We start from the raw sequence: 20,782 nt of genomic DNA on the forward strand, positions 1-20,782 counted from the left end.
AAAAATCACACATAGAGGGAACACACCTCAACATAATAAAACCCATATATGACTAGTCCACGGCTAAATCATATTCAATGGTGAAAAGCTGAAAGCCCTTCCTCTAACATCATAAACAAGACAAGGATGCTCACTCTCACCACTTTTAGTTACCAGAGTGCTGGAAGTTCTAGTCACAATAATAAGGCAGGAAAAAGAAATAAGAGGTATCCAAATGAGAAAGGAAGAAGTAAAACTGTTATATTTGCAGATGACATGGTGTTATATATATATAACTCTAAAGATTCCATTAAAAATAAACTTAGAAACTAATAAACAAATTCAGTCAAGTTGCAAAATACAAAATCAATATGCTAAAATCTGTTGCATTTCTATACCAACTATCAGAAAAATAAGAAAAAGCATCAAATAAATAAAATACTATGAATAAGTTTATCTAAGGAAGTAAAAGATATAAGCACCAGAAACCATAAAACATTAATAAAGAAACTGCAGAAGACACAAATATATGGATACATATTCTGTGCTCATGGATTGAAAAAATTAATATTGTTAAAATGCCCACACTATCCAAAGTGATGAACAGACTCAATGCAAACCCTATCAAATTTTCATTTTTTCACAGAAATAGAAAAAAAAACCCTAAAATTTGTATGGAATCACAAAAGACACAGAATAGCTGAAGCAATCTTGAGAAGAACAAAGCTGGAGGTATCACATTTCCTAATTTTTATCAATCTACAATAATAAAAATAGTATGATACTAGCATAAAAACAGACACACAGATGGAATAGAACAGAGAGCACAGAAATAAATCCATGGATATGTGGTCAATTAGTTCTGGACAAAGAAGCCAAGAATATATAATGGGGAAAAAAGGAGTCTCTTTAATAAATGGTGTTGAAAAAACTGAACAGACACATGTCAAAGAATGAAACTATACCCCTACCTTATACCACACACAAAAATCAACTCAAAATGAATTTAAAGACTTTAATATAAGAACTGAAACCATAAAACTCCTATAGAAAAACATATTACTCTTGCTGATGATTTTTTGTATTTGAGACCAAAACTGAAGACAACAAAATAAAAAATAAACTAGTGAGACTACACCAAACAAAAAGCCTGTGCACAACAAAGGAAATCATCAAAATGAAAAGTCAACCCACTGAATAGGAGAATATATTTGTAAGTCATATATCTGATAAGGTGTTAATATAAAAAAATATAAAGAACTCGTACAACTCAGTAGCACAAAAACAACCTGATTAAAAAATTGGTGGACAGGCCCTGGCTAGTTGGCTCAGTGATAGAGCATCAGCCCAGAGTGTGGATGTCCCAGGTGCGATTCCCAGTCAGGGCACACAGGAGAAGCGCAAATCTCTTTCTCCCCCCCTCCCCTGCCCCCCCTCTCTCTCTCTTCACCTCCTGCAGCCATGGCTCGATTGGAGTGAGTTGGCCTCAGGCACTGAGGATGGTTCCACGGCCTCCAACTCAGGCACTAAGATGAGCTCGGTTACTGAGCAACAGAACAATGCCCCAGACGGTCAGAGCATTGCCCCCTCGTGGGCTTGAGAAGTGTATCCCAGTCAGGGCACATGCGGGAGTATGTCTCTCTGCCTCCCCTCCTCTCACTGAATAAAAGGAAAAAAAAGAAAATTGTTGGAGAAATTGACCAGGATGAGATGAATGCTGGCAAGAATGTGGAGAAAAGGGAGCCCTTGTACACTATTGGTAGGAATGTAAACTGGTACAGACACTGTGGGAGACAGCATGGAGGTTCATCAAAAAATTATACATAGAACTATATGGTCCAGAGATCCCACTTCTGGGTATCTATCCAAAGGAAATGAAACCATCATCCTAAAGAAAGATCTGTATTCCCATGCTCACTGCAGCATTATCCCACTGGTACCTTGCCTCTTCCAACTCCTGGAGTACCAGAATCTATACCTCACATCTTAGCATTTACTCATACATCAGATTATAGCCCCTGCTGTTATGTCATGAGCATTAACCAGCTTGTCTCATAACTAACGATAATACGGTCCTGAAGGGAAGGATATGATCCCCGCATTATCCGTCTACATCCTCATCACATCAAGGATTGAAGAACACATTGCAAGAGCCTCCCGCCCACATGCTTCTATGTGTCCCCGCTGCCCAGAGTGTATTCCCACTCAAGTATTCTGCATAATACACTGCACTGTCCTACCTCCTTCACTGGAATGCCTGCTCCTTGATGTTATAACCTTCTTTTCTAATGATTCACAATAGTTCACATGGCAAAATGTTAAAAATAAAAGTAGCTTAGAAAGTGTAATGTTCAAAAATATTCTCATTTTATAAAATATATCATTTTAGACATAAAGACAAATATTAGAAGATTCAACACCAAAAAGTTAACAATTGTTGTCTCTAGGAGTTAGTGGTATAGGTCATCTTAATTACCTTCTTCATGCTTCTCTTTATTTTCCAAATTTCCTAAAGTGAACACCTACTGATTCCAATCAGGGTTGTAAAACAAGAGGCTTATTTTGAAACGTAATACTTTCAACCTGGTAAAAGGAAAGGATGGAAAAGCAAACCATGCCCCACAGAAAAGGGTCAGCCTTACAACGCATACACACTTACATTATGCTAATCACAAAACATACAAGAGAAAAGCAAAATGTAAGTGGCATGACAGGAAAAGTGGGTCAACAATATATGCTCAGGCTAGTCCAGTTCCAGGGAAAGGGAAGTGCTTGGGTTAGAAGAATTAGATGTGAGGCCCTGGCTGGTTGGCTCAGTGGTAGAGCGTCGGCCTGGCGTGGAGGAGTCCCGGGTTCGATTCCCGGCTAGGGCACACAGGAGAAGCGCCCATCTGCTTCTCCGCCCCTCCCCCTCTCCTTCCTCTCTGTCTCTCTCTTCCCCTCCTGCAGCCGAGGCTCCATTGGAGCAAAGTTGGCCCGGGCACTGAGGATGGCTCTATGGCCTCTGCCTCAGGCACTCGAGTGGCTCTGGTCGCAACAGAGCGATGCCCCAGATGGGCAGAGCATCGCCCCCTGGTGGGCATGCCGGGTGGATCCCGGTCGGGCGCATGCGGGAGTCTGTCTGACTGCCTCCCCGTTTCCAACTTCAGAAAAAAAAAATTAGATGTGGAAAGAAAGCGGAATGGTGGAAGCCAGGGAGCAGGGGAAAGGGGGTTAGTGGGTTATGGGCACAGCCTTTCCATTCTGCAAGATGGAGAAGACTTCTGTGGCTGATGGTAGAACTGTAATTAATGCCGCTGAACTATATATTAAAAAATAGTTAAGATAGCAAGTTTTATGTCATATGTATATTTTACCACAATTTTTTAAAAAAAGTAATGGGCTCTGAAATCAAATGCCCCTCACTAGCTGCTGCTTGTGTGACCCTAAGTCCCTCACCTCTTCCCAAGTGGGGATGGCATTACATACCTCACAGGGCTTGTAAAGATTAGTTTAATTCATAGAAAAACACTGAGAATAGTGCCAAGCGTACATTAAGTGAGCAATAAAAGTTAGCTATGATCATCATCATTAAAAATTCATGCAAGAGTGCTAAGTTCTCTATGATTGCATAGACGCAAAGAGGCTTCGAAAGTTGGGCTACTTTTGCCCGTTGCCTGGGCAGCTGAGCTATAAAAACCACTTACAGCAGCCTGGCTTGGAGTTCTGCCTTTAAAGGGTGAGGGAGTGGCCCTGGCTGGTGGCTCAGTGGATAGTGTTGGCCCAGCATATGGACATCCTGGGCTCAATTACCTGGTCAGAGCACATAGGAGGCGTGACCATCTGCTTCTCCCCCACCCTCCCTGTTCTCCTCCCACAGCCAGTGGCTGGTTTGGTTCGAGTGTTGGCCCTGGGCACTGAGGATAGCTCCGTTGGAGCGCATCAGACTCGGGTGCTAAAAATAGTTTGGAATACAAGCATCCACCCCTGACTGGGTTGCCAGGTGGATCCCAGTCAGGGCACATGCGGGAGTCTGCCTATCTCCTCTCCTCTCACCTAAAGAAAAGGGGGGTGAGGGAGTGATGGACAGGATATCTGCTCCACCTGGAGCCCCAGCCAGGAGCGGCCACTGCAGTTCCCACTGGCAAGGTGCTCACTGCGGGTTGGCTGGCTGCCCTGTCCAGCCACCAGGACCACAGAGTCCACGCGGTGGTGACGCGCGCCCGTCCCAGGAACAGTATGTGACGCAGCTCTGCTGCCCTGGCTCAGTTCTCTCTTGCACCCTGCGTTTCCCCTTGTGCATACAATAGCAGGGTGAAAAGATTTTTTAAAAAAATTAAAGGATTTATTCTTTAAAGAAATGAAGAACTTTACCCATAAATTTGATTCTGGACTTTTTTTCTTACAATACAATGTATTGTGAGGACCGTAAAATGCTCACGGAGGCAATGAGAGGTGTGCTGGGGGTGACACGGCATGACAGCCCTTCCCTCGTCAGGGCGATCAGACGGGAAGGCTGGCCTGGGGCAACATCTTTCAGCTCTAACGCCACTCTGTGTACCTTATTATTTCTTCATATACATTTCCCTGGGAAAATACATGACATAAGCAGGATGGGACAGGAAAAATGTCTACAAGTCACTGGCTGCCCAACGCCAGGTGGCTTGACGTTATGTGAGTCAGCAAGGCCACGAGGTCTGTGGTATAAATTCTGGGCACCAACACATGAAGGACATGGCCTGATCATCACTTTAATATGGAGATTATTTTTTAATCATTAGGAAAGCTCCTAAAATTCTAAGAGGTTTTCCTTTTTTTATATATCCAGGTTTGAAATCTAGAATAATTTAAACATCTTCCTTTTTCTTCCCGTTAACTGAGAATGTCAGCCTTCAAGAAAATGCAATGGTACACGTCCGGGCAAAATAAGGAACAGGAGAGGGAGGGAGGGGACAGGCCTGAGAGGATTCTCGCGCCCAATCCCGGCGGCCAGGAAACCCACCTGGACGTGGGTCTCTCTCAAGAGGGTAACGTGCTATTTCTAAACAGACTAATGGACTTGCGATTTTATTTCCTCTCTTAGTCCATAATTATTTTTAAAACTATTTTAATTATTAAAGTCTACAGTTCCCTGGATATATAATAAAAAAAAACTCAGTGATGCCAACTATATTTTGTTCTCTCTTGGAAATGCAACGGAGACACCATGTTCTCCCTCTCAATACAGTGAAGTCTGGTATTACGATCACTAGACGGTTTATACAACTAATTAGTATTGTGTATATTTCAATATAAGAAAAGCAACAATGCAAATTATGAAGGTCAAGTTTCAGGAAGAAACATTAGCTAGAATACTTTTATCACCGAGAGCTTCAGGCAGCTAGAAAATTAAATATTTATGTTAGGCAATTCTACCTTGTGACCCAGCTAAAAGCAAATTTTAAAATAGCCATGCAAATTAATAGCAACCAATGATGAAACTGAAGAAACTCTTCATTGTGACTGCTCATCAGCTGTTAAACTAAGACAACAAAGAAAGAGAGAATGCTTCACCACCTGAGCACCAAACAAACCCAAAGGCAAGGCCATGTTTGAGCCCAAAAGAAATGGAAAACATTTTATATATGTAAAGTCTACACTGTAATGTCCAAATGTACAGATATTTAAGATCTGGGTGACAAACTCCACCTGGGTTTTTGGCTCAGTGTGTCTGGGCGCTGCCAGCCTGCAGGCAGGGTCCCCCCCCCCCAGGTGGGGGGAGGAGCCCAAGCACTAGGTGGGCTTCCAGGCTCTCACTGATGGTCCAGTGCTGGCAGCGGTCTTGGCTGCTGGATGTGCCTTCCGGAGGATGAAGTCAGCAACGAATCCTTTCTTCATGATAGCCCCACACCCTACAGCAGGGGTCCCCAAACTTTTTACACAGGGGGCCAGTTCACTGTCCCTCAGACCATTGGAGGGCCGGACTATAAAAAAAACTATGAACAAATCCCTGTGCACAATGCACTTATCTTATTTTAAAGTAAAAAAACAAAATGGGAACAAATACAATATTTAAAATAAAGAACAAGTAAATTTAAATCAACAAACTGACCCGTATTTTAATGGGAACTATGCTCCTCTCACTGACCACCAATGAAAGAGGTGCCCCTTCCGGAAGTGCGGCGGGGGCCGGATAAATGGCCTCAGGGGGTGACATGCGGCCCGCGGGCCGTAGTTTGGGGACCCCTGCCCTACAGCTACCAAAGATGTAAAAGTGACCCTTCTCACATTGAAGGGCCTCAGAAGGTCAAAGGTCTCCTTCCCATTTTGTGTTACTCAGTCTGCTTCCTCTTCACTGGATGTCTACCATCAACCCGTTTATCACTGCGTAGGGGTTTCTGCTCTCTGAATACCGATTATGTCCCAGGCAGTCTCTCGAAGACATCACAGGACAGCCCTCCTGGGACCACTGTGGATGAGCAGTTTGAACAACGCCTGCTGCCCTCGTGCCTTCTGCTGTTGCTGACTGTCCCTCGGTTGGCACAGGCCAGCGCAGGGGGAGCACGACAGGGTAGGAGTGGAAGGTAACGCGCCCCGAAATGAAGGAATACGGAGCAGGAAAGGGGTGTGTGTGTGTGTGTGTGTGTGTGTGTGTGTGTGTGAGTGCACTGAGCCGCACTACTGGGCACCTTGGTGCGGCCAGGGGCAAAAAGAGGGAGGAGCAGAGAAGAAAATCCATGAAGAAAGAGTAAACAAAAAGATATCCCTTTCCTATTCTTCCTGTCTAGTGAGTGAGTGTTCTCAGGTCCTGGGCGGCAGTGCCAGCCCTCCTGCGGGAGGCGTTTAACCGAAGCCGGGCCACTGCTCGCCGGGAACGTGGAAGGACACCAGAAGCCCTGGCTGGACGCTTCCACGGGTCACAGTTCACACTGCATTCCCTCCAGGTACAGAGACTGCACGCAGCCTCCTGGGCAGAGATGCTCCGCGGGCCTGGCCGTCCAGACGCGCAGCCTCCTGGGCAGAGACGCTCCGCGGGCCTGGCCGTCCAGACGCTCAGCCTCCTGGGCAGAGACGCTCCGCGGGCCTGGCCGTCCAGACGCGCAGCCTCCTGGGCAGAGACGCTCCGCGGGCCTGGCCGTCCAGACGCTCAGCCTCCTGGGCAGAGACGCTCCGCGGGCCTGGCCGTCCAGACGCTCAGCCTCCTGGGCAGAGACGCTCCACGGGACTGGCCGTCCAGACGCTCAGCCTCCTGGGCAGAGACGCTCCGCGGGCCTGGCCGTCCAGACGCTCAGCCTCCTGGGCAGAGACGCTCCACGGGACTGGCCGTCCAGACGCTCAGCCTCCTGGGCAGAGACGCTCCGCGGGCCTGGCCGTCCAGACGCTCAGCCTCCTGGGCAGAGACGCTCCACGGGCCTGGCCGTCCAGACGCGCAGCCTCCTGGGCAGAGACGCTCCGCGGGCCTGGCCGTCCAGACACGCAGCCTCCTGGGCAGAGACGCTCCGCGGGACTGGCCGTCCAGACGCTCAGCCTCCTGGGCAGAGACGCTCCGCGGGCCTGGCCGTCCAGACACGCAGCCTCCTGGGCAGAGACGCTCCGCGGGCCTGGCCGTCCAGACGCGCAGCCTCCTGGGCAGAGACGCTCCGCGGGCCTGGCCGTCCAGACGCGCAGCCTCCATACGTGCTCTTCCCCAAGAACCGACAGGTCCCAGAGGCCCCCGTGCTGAAGGTGTCCTGCTGTTCCTCTCTCCCATTTCTCTTTGATAAATGCCCATCTACTACTTAAAAAAAAAGAGAGACATACTTTGCACCATCCTGAATCATAGTATAGTATTTTTGCCCTGAAATGTAAAAAAATCTTCAGGCACCAGAGAAGGGAGATTGGGAGATGCAGTGCTGGCATGAGTGAAGCCACCCTATCCTGCCCGAGAGCTCCGTGCTCTCCCTGTTTCAGTGAAGGCAGAGACGACATTAGAACAGGGTCTTCGGCCATTTCTCCCACGTAGGGAAACTCCAGCTTCCGACTGAGGTGGAAGAGATGTTAAATTTTAGCTACTTTTTGCTTCTTCTGTTCCCCATCTCCCAAGTCAGTATTTATAACGTACCAAAATTGACAAAGCTCCAAATCTTATCTAGATCTTTACTGTCTTAGATTTAGAATTCAAGAATGGGGCAGTTGTCACAGTGACACATGCTGACATGTTTATCTCAATCCAGAAGTGCTATCACACCGCTGACAGTTGGCCTGGGTACGTCTGGGAGCAGTCTGGCCCTGTGGCCAAGTGACAGGCATTCTGGATCAAGTGAACGAGCTAAGTCTGAAATTCGGAGGGAAAAGTGTTAACGCTCATGCTAAGATAAAGGCATTTCATAAAAAGCATTATGTTGGCAACTCCTCAACACTGCAAGGTACAGTTGAGTGACTAAAAACAGCTGAGGGACTGAGAGTCAGGAGTCCTGGTAAAGCGTCTCCGGTAAGTCTTCTAGACGCCGATGCCCATGATGCCATGAGAAGGTAACAAGACCTTTGGCAAGGCAGGGTTTTCCAAATTTTTGTTTTCAATGACATTGAGGCGAGTTCTAATTAAGCTGTCAGCGTATGGATCATAAACGATCTCTGACAATATACTATCTGATGTTGGGCATATAGTTGGGAAAGAGTCAGAGAAATGAATGATATTTCTAGACAAAGACACAGAACTCCTACTCCCATCTGTCTATGATATGAGCCAGACTTTTTAATCCCTCAATCTATTAACATAATTGTTACTGAAGATCTTGTCTCATTTTAGCAATAGGTAATATTCATTCTCAGACATCTAAACCCAATGAAAACAATTCATTTTACAATGACATTTTTTTACCTTTTATGTTATATTTTCAGAGATTTCAGAACATTTGTTATTTTGGTCACTCATATGCCAGTATTTGTAAGAATAACTTGATGCAAACAAATGTTTAGTACTAAACCTTTGGTCACAGGACGTAAATTTTTAATTTGTGTACTTTTGTGATAGTAAAGTATAACAAAGATAATCAATAAAATTAGGCTAGCATAAATTCTATAGCTAACACAGAATGAAAATGTCTGTTAAAGGAGCAAATGGAACTTAAACTTTTCAACTCTTAGAACAGCTTGCTCTTGTACTCAATTTTCTATGGTATTTGGCTCCACTGGAAACCTTTAAAAGAGTGATAACATTTTCACTTTAAGAAGTCAGTATTTATAATATGAGATTTTTTCCTTTCCATGTCTTATAATGACTCAATATCAGATTTTATGACTCTAACATACAGTATTCAGCAAGCGCAGGGTCCATGCTTCATGGCCCTGGGTGTGAATGCTTACTGAGACTTTGTGCCTAAGTGCCTTGCTTGTCTCCCCCCAGTGCTGGCCCCAGTTTTCAAAGTGACCCAACCTCTGGGTGAGTCTTGCTGAGAAATCCTAAAGGCTGGGAAGAGATGAGGAAGAAAGCATGGGAACACAGGATAATGGGGTTATAAGACTGAAGTCCTTCAAGAAAAAGACAATGGGTGTAAGGAAATAAATCAAGGTTTCAAATGACCAACCAGCTTAAGTATTAATTCTGAGCTGGGACTTTGTTTGGTAAAAGCTTCAATCATAGATATTAGGATTGAATTCCAGTTATGTAAAGTATTCATTTCTGTAATATATTCCAAGAATTGGTAACATAATCCTGCTCAAAACAGATTGGGAGAAAAATAAAAATAAAGGGTATCCTTACGTTTTGGAAATCTAAGTCTCTATATTCTTTTTAGAAAAAAAGCCAAGTAAAATGTGCACGAATGTGGAAGTGGAGGATGGAGGCCCAGCGTGCCTGGCTGGACAGGGCTGCAGAGCTAGCTCTGAGGTCCAGGATAACCGGTGTCTGTCCCATTAAGACAGAAGGACACCTAACCCACACTGGGAAACTAGCACCTATCATGAGTTCTCAAAAGCCATGGACTCTGAGTGATGATACAACACCATCAAACCATCATAAAGGAGAGACACTAATTTTAAGAAAAGTTGGATCTGGGTTCTAGTTCAGTGTAGGGTTGTCAGATTTTCACCTCCAAGATGCTCACTCCTCTACTTGGATTGGACATGCTCCTCATGCTGACAGAGGTACCGGGAAAGGCTATATGGGTCTACCCAGTTTCCTTCACTGTTTTTAAGACTTATCACGAAAGGAAGAAACTAGGCCCATGAAGCTAGGGAAAGAGCAAGCCAAAAGGTGTACATCACTTCTGAACCTAAGATTACTGACACAGAAAGGACCTGAGGTGAAGGATTTGGATGAACTTTAACGGAGAGTGTAATGAGGGCTTTTAAAAAGTGCCTTCACTTTGAATTTAAGTGCAATTAAAACTACAAATACTATTATTTTCTAAGTTTTGACCTATCTTCTTTTGGGAGATGAAAGGAGGCAGATATCAGAGAGGTCAAGATCAAAAATAACTTTTAAAAATTTACTCTAATTTGCATTCATTCTCAAGATATTCTGCACTCTAAGCCTCTTCTGTGGGCCAGCACTCAGACCTCTGTCCCTACTGCTACGAGAAAGGATCCGATGACAGTGCCCAGCGCACAATGCCTCCAAAGGCTGGGTGATTCCCTTTCAACCTGCGTTAATAAATATTCTTCCAGAACATTAGTCTCTTATAAAACCTCGGCAGAGACTACTTCCCAACAATATTATTTTCCCTGCAGCTCTTTCTCTGTGATTTTATTCAGTCAGTTCTAGAGACACGTTTCAAAATATTATGTGGTATCCTTGCAAGCCAAACAGCTTTGCTTTTATCAACTTTATTTATGACTCACAGGAGCATTTATTTGCACAAATAGTTTTGCACCTAAAAATAAAACCATCCTTCTAGAAAAACTGTGTACCTTTCAAAGTATGACAGGTACAAACCAACAAAACAATCTGCCGTCTACTAAAAGGAGGGTTACTTTCCATTTAGACAGGTGCTGCGTTAGACATAACTAGACAGACTACTGGCTACTCGTCTAAACAAATGCATGACAGCTCCCATTAAATCTGACTCTCAGTGAAATAAGATGGTAGGAGACAGGCTCAAGCGAGTACATTCCACAATGGCCAAAATGACTAAACCACATCTGAAGATAATACTGAGCATTCTGCTAAACCAGAGACTGTCTTAGACTTCTCACATAAATTATTTTACAAACCTCTCAATATACCTGTAAGGTACAAACCATCCTCCTAATTTTATACAGGAGAAAACTCAGGGAGGTATGCCAACCCACACAGGGTCTCACAGACACAGGTGGCCACGCCATCCACGTACAGTGTAGCTAAATTACTCCTCACCCAGTAGGGTCAGAATGTATTTGTTTAAAATGAATGGTTCTGGGATTAGCCCCTTGGAAATTATATTTAGGAAGTCTCACATGAAAGTAACCAAAGCAGAGAACAGAAACATTAGAAAAATGCCAAATGGGCACATCACCAGGTCAAAGGATTTTAAGTGTCACAGTGAAAATGTTCAGTGACCATACTTTCGCAGTGTAGGAAGGCTCTTGGAATATCCCAGGTTGCACACTACATTGCAAAAAAAAATTGTTTGAGAGAGAGAGAGACAAGAAAGGAGGGGGAGAGGGAGGAGGAGGGGGAGAGGGAGGAGGAGAGGGAGGGGGAGGGGGGAGGGGAGAGAGAGGGGGAAGAGGAGGGGGAGGTGGAGGGGGAGGTGGAGGGGGAGAGGGAGGGAGAGAGAGGGGGAGGAGGAGGGGGAGGGGGAGAGGGAGGGGGAGAGGGAAAGCAGCATCAACTCTTTGCTCCACTTAGTTGTGCACTGATTGCTTCTCATAAGTGCCTTGACCCAGAGGAATCAGACAGACTGGCTATGTTGGGCTCAAGCTGGTGACCTTAGTTTTGAAATTGTGACCTCAGTGTTCCAGGTCAATGCTCTCTCCACTGTCAGGCTGAATTGCAAAAGTTAAAAAGATAACCTAAAGGCAGATTCTTCAACAGCTCAGGACTCACATGGTTTTACACTTTCATCATTCTAGTTGGTCAAAGGTCTAATATACCACAATTACAAATTCACAGTGCAAAAACTTGCCCTGTGCACAGTAGTCTAAGTGAAAGTATATTCTACACTGTGGGGAGTCTGTTCTCTGAGAGACTTTCTGGGTAATCCGATGGATAAATAAAAATGTGGTGTGGCAACAGAAAAAAATCTTTCAAGTTTCCTATTTTCTTACAATGAAAAGTCATATAGATTAAAGCCATATTAAAAGACACATAAGTGGCACAAATTCTGTCAGAAAAACCTAATATAACACTTTTCCCAATTTCTGACTCTCAAAAGTTTCCATAAACATTACTGTGCATCATTTTTAGGGCAACATTAAGATTCTCTCCCAAAGGATATACAATGGAGCACACATCTGCTCAATGTTATATATAAAATTGATAGTTAATTTACCATTCCGATACATTTTCTGAGGATGCTCCAGATACTGAAGTCATTTCTGGAAAACATAGGGGAGGGCAAGCTTGTTCTAAAAAAAAAGAAAAGAAAAATAAAGATTTAATTTTAATGCCATTGACATTGGGAAGGAAAAATTACCGTCATTACTATGAAGCTAAGGCACATAATCACGTACCTTAAAAATGCGCAATACAGAGAGGGTAACACAAGGGCCACCTGGAGCTGAACCCCTGTTCGCTACTGTTCTGACCCCTGAGAAGTTGCGTGTAGATTAATGGGCCCTATGTCTTTGGTCTTGTTCTGATCTGAATCCTCCCAGCTGGTGTCCAGCTGCTGAAACCACTGGGAGGGACACTGTCCTTTCATGTGCTGACGGGTCTCACCCTGTTGTTTGGTTCAAGACATATCTACAATATTCTGAGACTTAATAATTTATTCTAGCTGCTAAATAATGTAGACAGTATGCCATCACAAAGTCTAGTGTAATGTTTTTAAGAAATTAAACAGGAAAATGCAAACAAGCTAAAAATCAAAGTAAAATTTAGACCCTGTGTTCACATGTATTAGGACTTTCCAAAAGACACTGACGTTGAATGAGATTTAGCAACTGCAGATACAGTGGAAAATCCCTTACAAATTAACCTCTACAGAAGGAGCATCTTCAAAGCCTCAGCAGGCGTTTGGAGGTAGACAGATGAGGGTGGCAGTCAGAGGCAGAGGGTCTACGGCCTGAATGAGCAGCACATCTGTGCTCAGGCAGCCTGAGGCTGGGTGTAGCCAGCAGGAAGCCAAGCACCTTGGACAGAACATGAGGACAGCTCAAGCAGGGTGAGCCACGGGGGCGCCCAGACTACTTTCTGAAACTCCATCAGAATAATGCGCTCTTTTCTGTTACCTTTGGTTCTGGCAAAGGATGCTGGTTCCAGCTGCCATTTGAGACATAGTCACAAAACTAAAATATTACAGAAATACGAAACAAAAAGTTAACTTCTTAAAAAAAAAAATCTATAACCTGAATAAATGAATTTGAATTGCAGAAGTTAATAAAATTGTAAGGTTTTAAATAAATACTATTTTTAAGTCCGCCAATGGTAAAATTCTTCCAATTGCTTTTTCTTTTTTAGGAACACACACTGCTCATTTGGCAGATTTGTCATCCAAGCAATCTGCTGGATAAGTGGCCACAGATGGTATTTAAATCACATCTTCCTCAATCCAAGACTATCAATCTCTGTGACATGAAAAATGGAACCCAGGCATAGAATCCCTGCCATCATCCACCATTTTCCATGTGTAATGCAGTTTTAGAGATGTATATAAACGAAATTCTTCATTTCCTATCTGTGAAAGTCAGTCAGAAATGTAACATATACCTAAGAAGTTGTGAGCCTGAATAAGCTTTGTGAAGACTGAATGAGGGACTGTACCCCCCCCCCAACAAATACATTAAAAGTCTATGTTATTCTTCTGAATAAAAGCAAGAAGAGCAGAAGGGCAAGAAAAGCAAGACATATTATGGAAGCATTAAGACATGCAAACTTTATTTTCATTCTCAATTTAGAAATCATCACAGGATGCCAGCCAGGAATATCCTATACTCATTTTTATTCACATAACTCTTTGTGGTGTCACATGAAAATGCAGTAATTACTCATTTGTGAGGAGGTCAGATTATGTGAGCCTTAATGATGTATTCTCGAGCACCACCAGAACACCAAGTGAAAGGGCCTGTGTGAGGCAAAGGGCTGTCACAAAGCCCACGCTGTGTTCTTGTGTAGGACACGCAGAGCTACGCTCAAACCCTCATCATGCGCAATCAACTGATCAGAGTAGCACGAGAAATGCCAGCCTAGGGGACAAGTACATAACGCAGAAGTCCTGGCACAGTAAATGTCCTCAGGATTGCTGACCCCAACGAAGTCAACAGCACGATGAGGCTGCCAAGAGGGCGGGTGCCATCTCAGAACACCAACAGGAGAGGCGTGGCCAGTGCATTCTCCTGGCGCGGCAGTCAGTGGTCAGAGCAGAGGCGGGGTTCAGATCGACACGCCACTTTGGAAAGGAACCGTAGCACCCTCACTCCGGGGGACTCGGTCACAGGTGAGGCAAGGGTGTCTGGGAAACAACTCAAGCAACGACTGAAGGAACCATGTAGTCTAGAAGAAACGACAGAACGAAAGCCCTGGGGAATGGTGGGCATAAAAGAGGTCTTGAGGTATCATCAGAAAGTGGGGCCAGGGTGTTGTAGTAGAAGCGTCCTCACAGCCCAGCAGCAGCAGCAGTCCAAGGCCTTGCCTGTGTGCTCTTCTCCACAGCGCTGACCAAGGTGACATGCTGCCGGGTCCCCGGACTGCCTGCTGAGGGATCCCTACAGACCTGGGTGAAGGTGTGAAGGTCAGGTTTCATCTAACGAACATCCCTCTGCCTGGAATAATGTCTAACACAAAGGAGGACTTTTTGCTGAATGCACTTTGGAATTTACAAGGCCTTTAAGCACATTTTAAGCACACACTATCTCTTTTCATAAAGAATTTGCTTTATTCTGTGCTATTTAAAAAATTAAGACTAGGACCACTGATGGAAGTTGTAGGACAATTAACATAAAGGTCTGTCCTGTAATTAATTCCAAAAATGGGAGATGAGAAATTCTTACTAAGAAAGGGTTTCAAACAGAGGCCGGAGATCTTTCAGTCAGAACCCAGAAAAGCGTTCCTACACAGGCGGGAAGTTGGTCTAGATCAGTGAGGGCCAGGAATCTTGCTAAGCATCCTAGAGAGAACAAGACAGGGCTACACAACAAAGAACTATCCAGCCCCAATGACAGCAGTGCCAAAGCTGAGAAACCCACCACAGAAATACAATGAGAGCTTCACAGATCTTAGATCTTGTAGTGGCTACATTAAAAAAAAGGAACAAAATAAAAAAATTTAAAAAAATTTTTTCCAAAGTTAGAAGTGGGGAGGCAGTCAGACAGACTCCTGCATGCGCCTGACCGGGATCCACCCGGCATTTCCACCAGGGGGCGATGCTCTGCCCATCTGGGGCATTGCTCTTTTGTGGCCAGAGCCATTCTAGCGCCTGAGGCAGAGGCCATGGAGCCATCCTCAGTGGGCCATCTTTGCTCCAATGGAGCCTCGGCTGTGGGAGGGGAAGAGAGAGACAGAGAGGAAGGAGGGGGTGGGGGTGGAGAAGCAGATGGGCACTTCTCCTGTGTGCCCTGGCCGGGAATCAAACCCAGGACTCCTGCACGCCAGGCCGACGCTCTACCACTGAGCCAACCAGCCAGGGCCAGGAACAAGATAAATTTTAATAATATACTTTATTTAACCCAATATATCCAAAATATTAGCATATCAACATGTAATCAATATAACATTAAGATATTTTTCCTATACTAAGTCTTCAAAATCCCATGTATATTTTACACTTAGAGCACATTGCAACTTAATTGTTCTTAAGAGTCAAAGTGAATTAGGTATGTTTAATGAAAAAATATCTTATACTAGTTCATTTTTACAATATAAACATATTAGTTAATATTAAGACTTAAAAATTCAGTTTCTCAGTCACGCTAACCATATTCCAAGTGCTCAAAAAGCACAGATGGTTGGTGGCTAATATTGGACATATTGGATTTCTGTGATTAGTTCTGAAAATGAAATAATAGAACTTCTCTAAGGTTCGGAGGAAGAGCAAAAAATTCCTCAAATATAGGAGTCTAAAGTCAATGAGAATCAGAGAAATGCACACTAAAACCATAATGAAATATCACTTTACACCTGTCAGAATGACTATAATCAATAAATCAACGAACAACAAGTGCTGGCGAGAATGTGGAGAAAGGGGAACCCTCATACTCTACTGGTAAGAATGCAGATTGACGCAGCCACTATGGAAAACAGTATGGCGTTATTGTGAAAAATTAAAATGGAACTGCCTTATGACTCAGCAATTCTACTTCTGGAAATATATTTTTAAAATATGTATTAACTAGAAAGAACATATGCCCTCCTATGTTCTCTGCAGTGTTATTTACAATAGCCAAGATATGGAAGCAACCCAAGTGTCCATCAATAGATGAGTGAGTAAAAAAGTCATGGTACATACACACAATGGAATATTACTTGGCCATAAAAAAGAATGAAATCTTATCATTTGTGACAGCATCAATGAACCTAGAAGCTATATGCTAAGTGAATTAAGTCAGACAGAGAAAGACAAAGAAATAATGTATGATTTCACTTATATGTAAAAACCTAAAAAACAAAATAAATGAACAAGCAAAATTAAAACAGACTCATAGCATAGAGAACAGACTGGTTACTAGAGAAGAGGGGTTTGGGGGATTGGGTGAAAAAGGTGAAGAGATTAAGAAGTACTAATTGATAGTTTCAAAACATTCATGGAAATGTAAATACAGCATAGGGAATCTAGTCAATCACATTGTAATAACCAGGTGTTACTGACAAGTGGGTACTTGAAATATCAGGAGTATCACTTTGTAAAGGATACGACTGCCTAACCACAATGATGCGCACCTGAACTTAATACAATACCGAATGGAAGTGGCAATTAAAAATAAGATTTTTAAAAATAAGAAATAAAAAAATACCCTGCCAGAGTTAAGTCAATGAGACAAAACATCATCAAGAACATGCTGTCTTCTGCAGTATTATTTTAAAGAGGCAGAGGGAGCAATTTTTAAAAACTAGGTAGCAGATTAAATTTTAAAAAATTATTTATACTGGAAAGGATACATTTCTATATTTTATAATTTTACTCCCTTCACCAGGAGAAAGGAAAAATCACTACAGATACTGGACGGAGGTGTCACTCCAGGCAGAAATAAGAACAGGGGAGAGCAGCAGTCAGACTTTTCAGGCTGAAACTAAAGATAAATTATTCTCTTCACTTGGAGTTTATCTGAGAGTCATTATCCTGAATTCTATGCTTCCTTTTTTTCTCCCCACACAGAGAAAAAACACCCTGTACCAGGGACTGAGAGTGATATGTCCTGGTTCTATTTTCTACCATACAGATGACATTCCGAGCGTCCACACAACAATAACTGGTTTTTTAATGAAAAGCCCCATCACCGTTGTTTCTTCTATGTGCTGCAAGGCTCCTAGTGTTATCCCACCATTATTCCTTCCCCCCAGTCTTGTAGACAGACCCCAAACCAAACCAAATTCACTTATGAAATGTACCTAACAAGCGCTGTACCAAAATCTCTCTTATTCTGGAAGAAAGAAAGAAAAAAGTTGTGCAAGTTCAGGAGATCTCTCTCTCCCAGATCTTGAAAATGTTTTTGGATGGCAGAAACCATATGTAACACAGTGTGTCTTGACAGCGACCTACACAGACTCTCTCCGTCCAGCTGCTGGGTCCTGTCACTGCCTTCCTGCCCCTGCTCCATGCATTACTATGTTAAACATGCAATAGTTTGCTCGTGAGACTAAAAAAGAGAGTGGGAAAGGATTACTGAACAGAGGCAGGCAGAACTAAGCTTCGGCTGGAATTAGCTACCAGGTATTTCAGGCTTTTCAGGTTGCTTCTTAATTTTCATGAGGCCACATGAGCTCTTCTGGGTCTTGTGTATGTATGGGCACATACTCTATGTACTCTATAGAAATACTGTGGGTCAGGGGTCTTTTACAAGAAGATATAAAAGAACCGTGGTTTGGAAACAGGATCACAGCGCACGCTCTTGCCACAGACTATCTGACAACCTGGGCCAACCTCCGAGGTCAGCCTCACAGCTGTACAAGTCAGCTTTGGCAGCCCAATATGTACTAAGAAAAGTAATGCTTGGGACGATGACAATCTCTTGGAAATGAGATTTCAGTTTCCTACCTGCCCATAAGTTTTAAAGAATTTTAAAAATTCTTTGTCATTTAAAGTACAAACTATTAAGACTATTCAGCCATTGGTGATATCATCTGCCCGCTAAGCTTCAGCTTCTCCATCTCTTTGAATGTTCTAAATATTTCATTCACCCCCTACATTGCATGTCACTTTCTTCAAGTCTGACAGTGGTCTTCTGATTCTGTCTGTTAGAATCATTTGCTAAATCTAATCTACATAACATAAGCAAAATCCATATGGGAAACGGAAAAGCACAATAATCTTTCAGTCTTTTGACTATGTACAAAATAAAAACATTCTAGTAATAGCCATTCCAGAAAGAAGAGGTAAATCTCTTATCATCAACTTTTATAATCTCATTCTTAAATTTTTAGAAATTCAAGTTTTATATCAAAATGAGAATATACACAACAAAAATAATCTTCTCAAGCATTTACCACATGGAAGTAAATAAGCGGGGGAAAATATGTAGTTTGTTTTCAAATTACAAAATAATACATTATATAACAAGTGAAACAACCCCAGAAAAAGAACAAGCTAGTCATCTACCGTGTTTCCCCGAAAATAAGACAGTGTCTTATATTTATTTTTGCTCCTAAAGATGTACTTGGTCTTATTTTCAGGGGATTTCTTATCTTTCCATGAACAAGAATTCACATTTATTGCTGAACAAAAAAATCAACATTTTTTTAATATACTGTAGTCATGTCATCACAAACATCAGCATAACCAGCCAAATTCTGAATTCCATCAAGAATTTCTTGTGACCCTATTTCCATATACAACAATCTACCCTCTTTCCCTGAAAACAAGACAGTGTCTTATATTAATTTTTGCTCCTAAAGACGCAGTAGGTCTTATTTTCAGAGGAGGCCTTATATTTCTAAGCTTGAAAAAAGTTACACTAGGTCTTATTTTCGGCGAAATGGTAGCACGGCCTCCAATACCAACAGAACACCCTGGGCTGCTTTTCTCCTTGCACAAGCATATACAAATATATATTCTTTAATTAAAAATATTACCCTACAGGTCCCTGGTTGGCAAACTGCGGCTCGTGAGCCACATGCGGCTCTTTGGCCCCTTGAGTGTGGCTCTTCCACAAAATACCACGTGCAGGCACTACCTCGATAAGGAATGTACCTACCTATATAGTTTAAGTTTAAAAAATTTGGCTCAAAATAAATTTTAATCATTGTACTGTTGATATCTGGTTCTGTTGACTAATGAGTTTGTCAACCACTGCTATAGGGCACATTGTTTTCTCACTAAATAATAATATACCAAGTTATATCACTCAAGTTGATATAAGTGCACCTATCCATCCAATATCTTCACACAGGCACTCCTGCACATATGTGTAATTTTACATAAGCAGTGCATCATGCATGCTGACTTTATTTTAATGCAGTCTTTATTTATTTATTTATTTATTTATTTATTTATTATTTATTTATTTGTAAAAGGAGAGAAGGCAGAGACAGTCTCCTGCATGCATCCTGACTGGGATTCACCCGTCAAGCCCACTAGGGGGCGATGCTCTGCCCATCTGGGGCCGTTGCTTCCTTGCAAGTGCAGCCATGTTTTAGTGCCTGAGGCTGAGCCCATGGAGCCGTCCTCAGCGACAGGAGGCCAACTCACCAAAGCCAATCAAGCCATGATTTCGGGAGAAGAATGGGGGAGTGGGAGAGACGCAGATGGGCACTTCTGTGTGCTGACCAGGAATTGAGCCCGGGACATCCACATGCGGGCTGACGCTCTACCACTGAGTCAACTGGCCAGGGCCTTAATGCAATCTTTCCTAACCTTTTTGTTCATTCTGCTTTCTGCCCCACTCCTCACCTCTGCCGCCATTGAAATTACACTGTGACCCATGTTAACAAACTGATCTCAATGGTTTGCTCTTCCCTTTTGATAATTCCTGTAAACTTATTCAAGAATTAGTAAGCTAATTTTCTTAATGAATAAATAATATTCCATGGCCAGAATACTATATATCAGCAATTTTCAACCTTTTTCATCACAACACACATAAACTAATTCCTAAAATTTTGTAGAACACTAAAAATATATTTTTTGCCAATCTAACAAAAAAATAGGTATAATTTTGATTCATTCACACTGAACAGTTAATTGCTGTATTGGCTGTTGTCATTTTTTTTATTTTTCAGTCTAAAGAAAAAGAGGGCCCTGGCCGGTTGGCTCAGTGGTAGAGCGTTGGCCTGGCGTGCAGAAGTCCCAGGTTCGATTCCCGGCCAGGGCACATAGGAGAAGCGCCCATCTGCTTATCCACCCCTCCCCCTCTCCTTCCTCTCTGTCTCTCTCTTCCCCTCCTGCAGCCAAGGCTCCATTGGAGCAAAGATGGCCCGGGCGCTGGGGATGGCTCCTTGGCCTCTGCCCCAGGCGCTAGAGTGGCTCTGGTCGCAACAGAGCGACGCCCTGGAGGGGCAGAGCATCGCCCCCTGGTAGGCAGAGCGTCGCCCCCTGGTGGGCGTGCTGGGTGGATCCCGGTCGGGTGCATGCGG

At 43.3% G+C, this 20,782-nt stretch overlaps 1 protein-coding gene across 7 annotated transcripts in view; it reads right to left on the reverse strand.

Moving 5' to 3' along the window:
- OSBPL1A (oxysterol binding protein like 1A) overlaps nucleotides 1-20,782 on the reverse strand; it is a 259,348-nt gene that overhangs the window by 24,884 nt on the left and 213,682 nt on the right. For all 7 annotated transcript variants that reach the window (XM_066352528.1, XM_066352526.1, XM_066352529.1 and 4 more), the window contains one exon: nucleotides 12,390-12,465. In XM_066352528.1, the coding sequence (XP_066208625.1) occupies nucleotides 12,390-12,465 (76 nt within the window). The remainder of the gene's footprint in view (nucleotides 1-12,389; nucleotides 12,466-20,782) is intronic.

This window comes from Saccopteryx leptura, chromosome 11, assembly GCF_036850995.1.
Source record: "Saccopteryx leptura isolate mSacLep1 chromosome 11, mSacLep1_pri_phased_curated, whole genome shotgun sequence".
NCBI classification, from domain to species: Eukaryota; Metazoa; Chordata; class Mammalia; order Chiroptera; family Emballonuridae; genus Saccopteryx; species Saccopteryx leptura.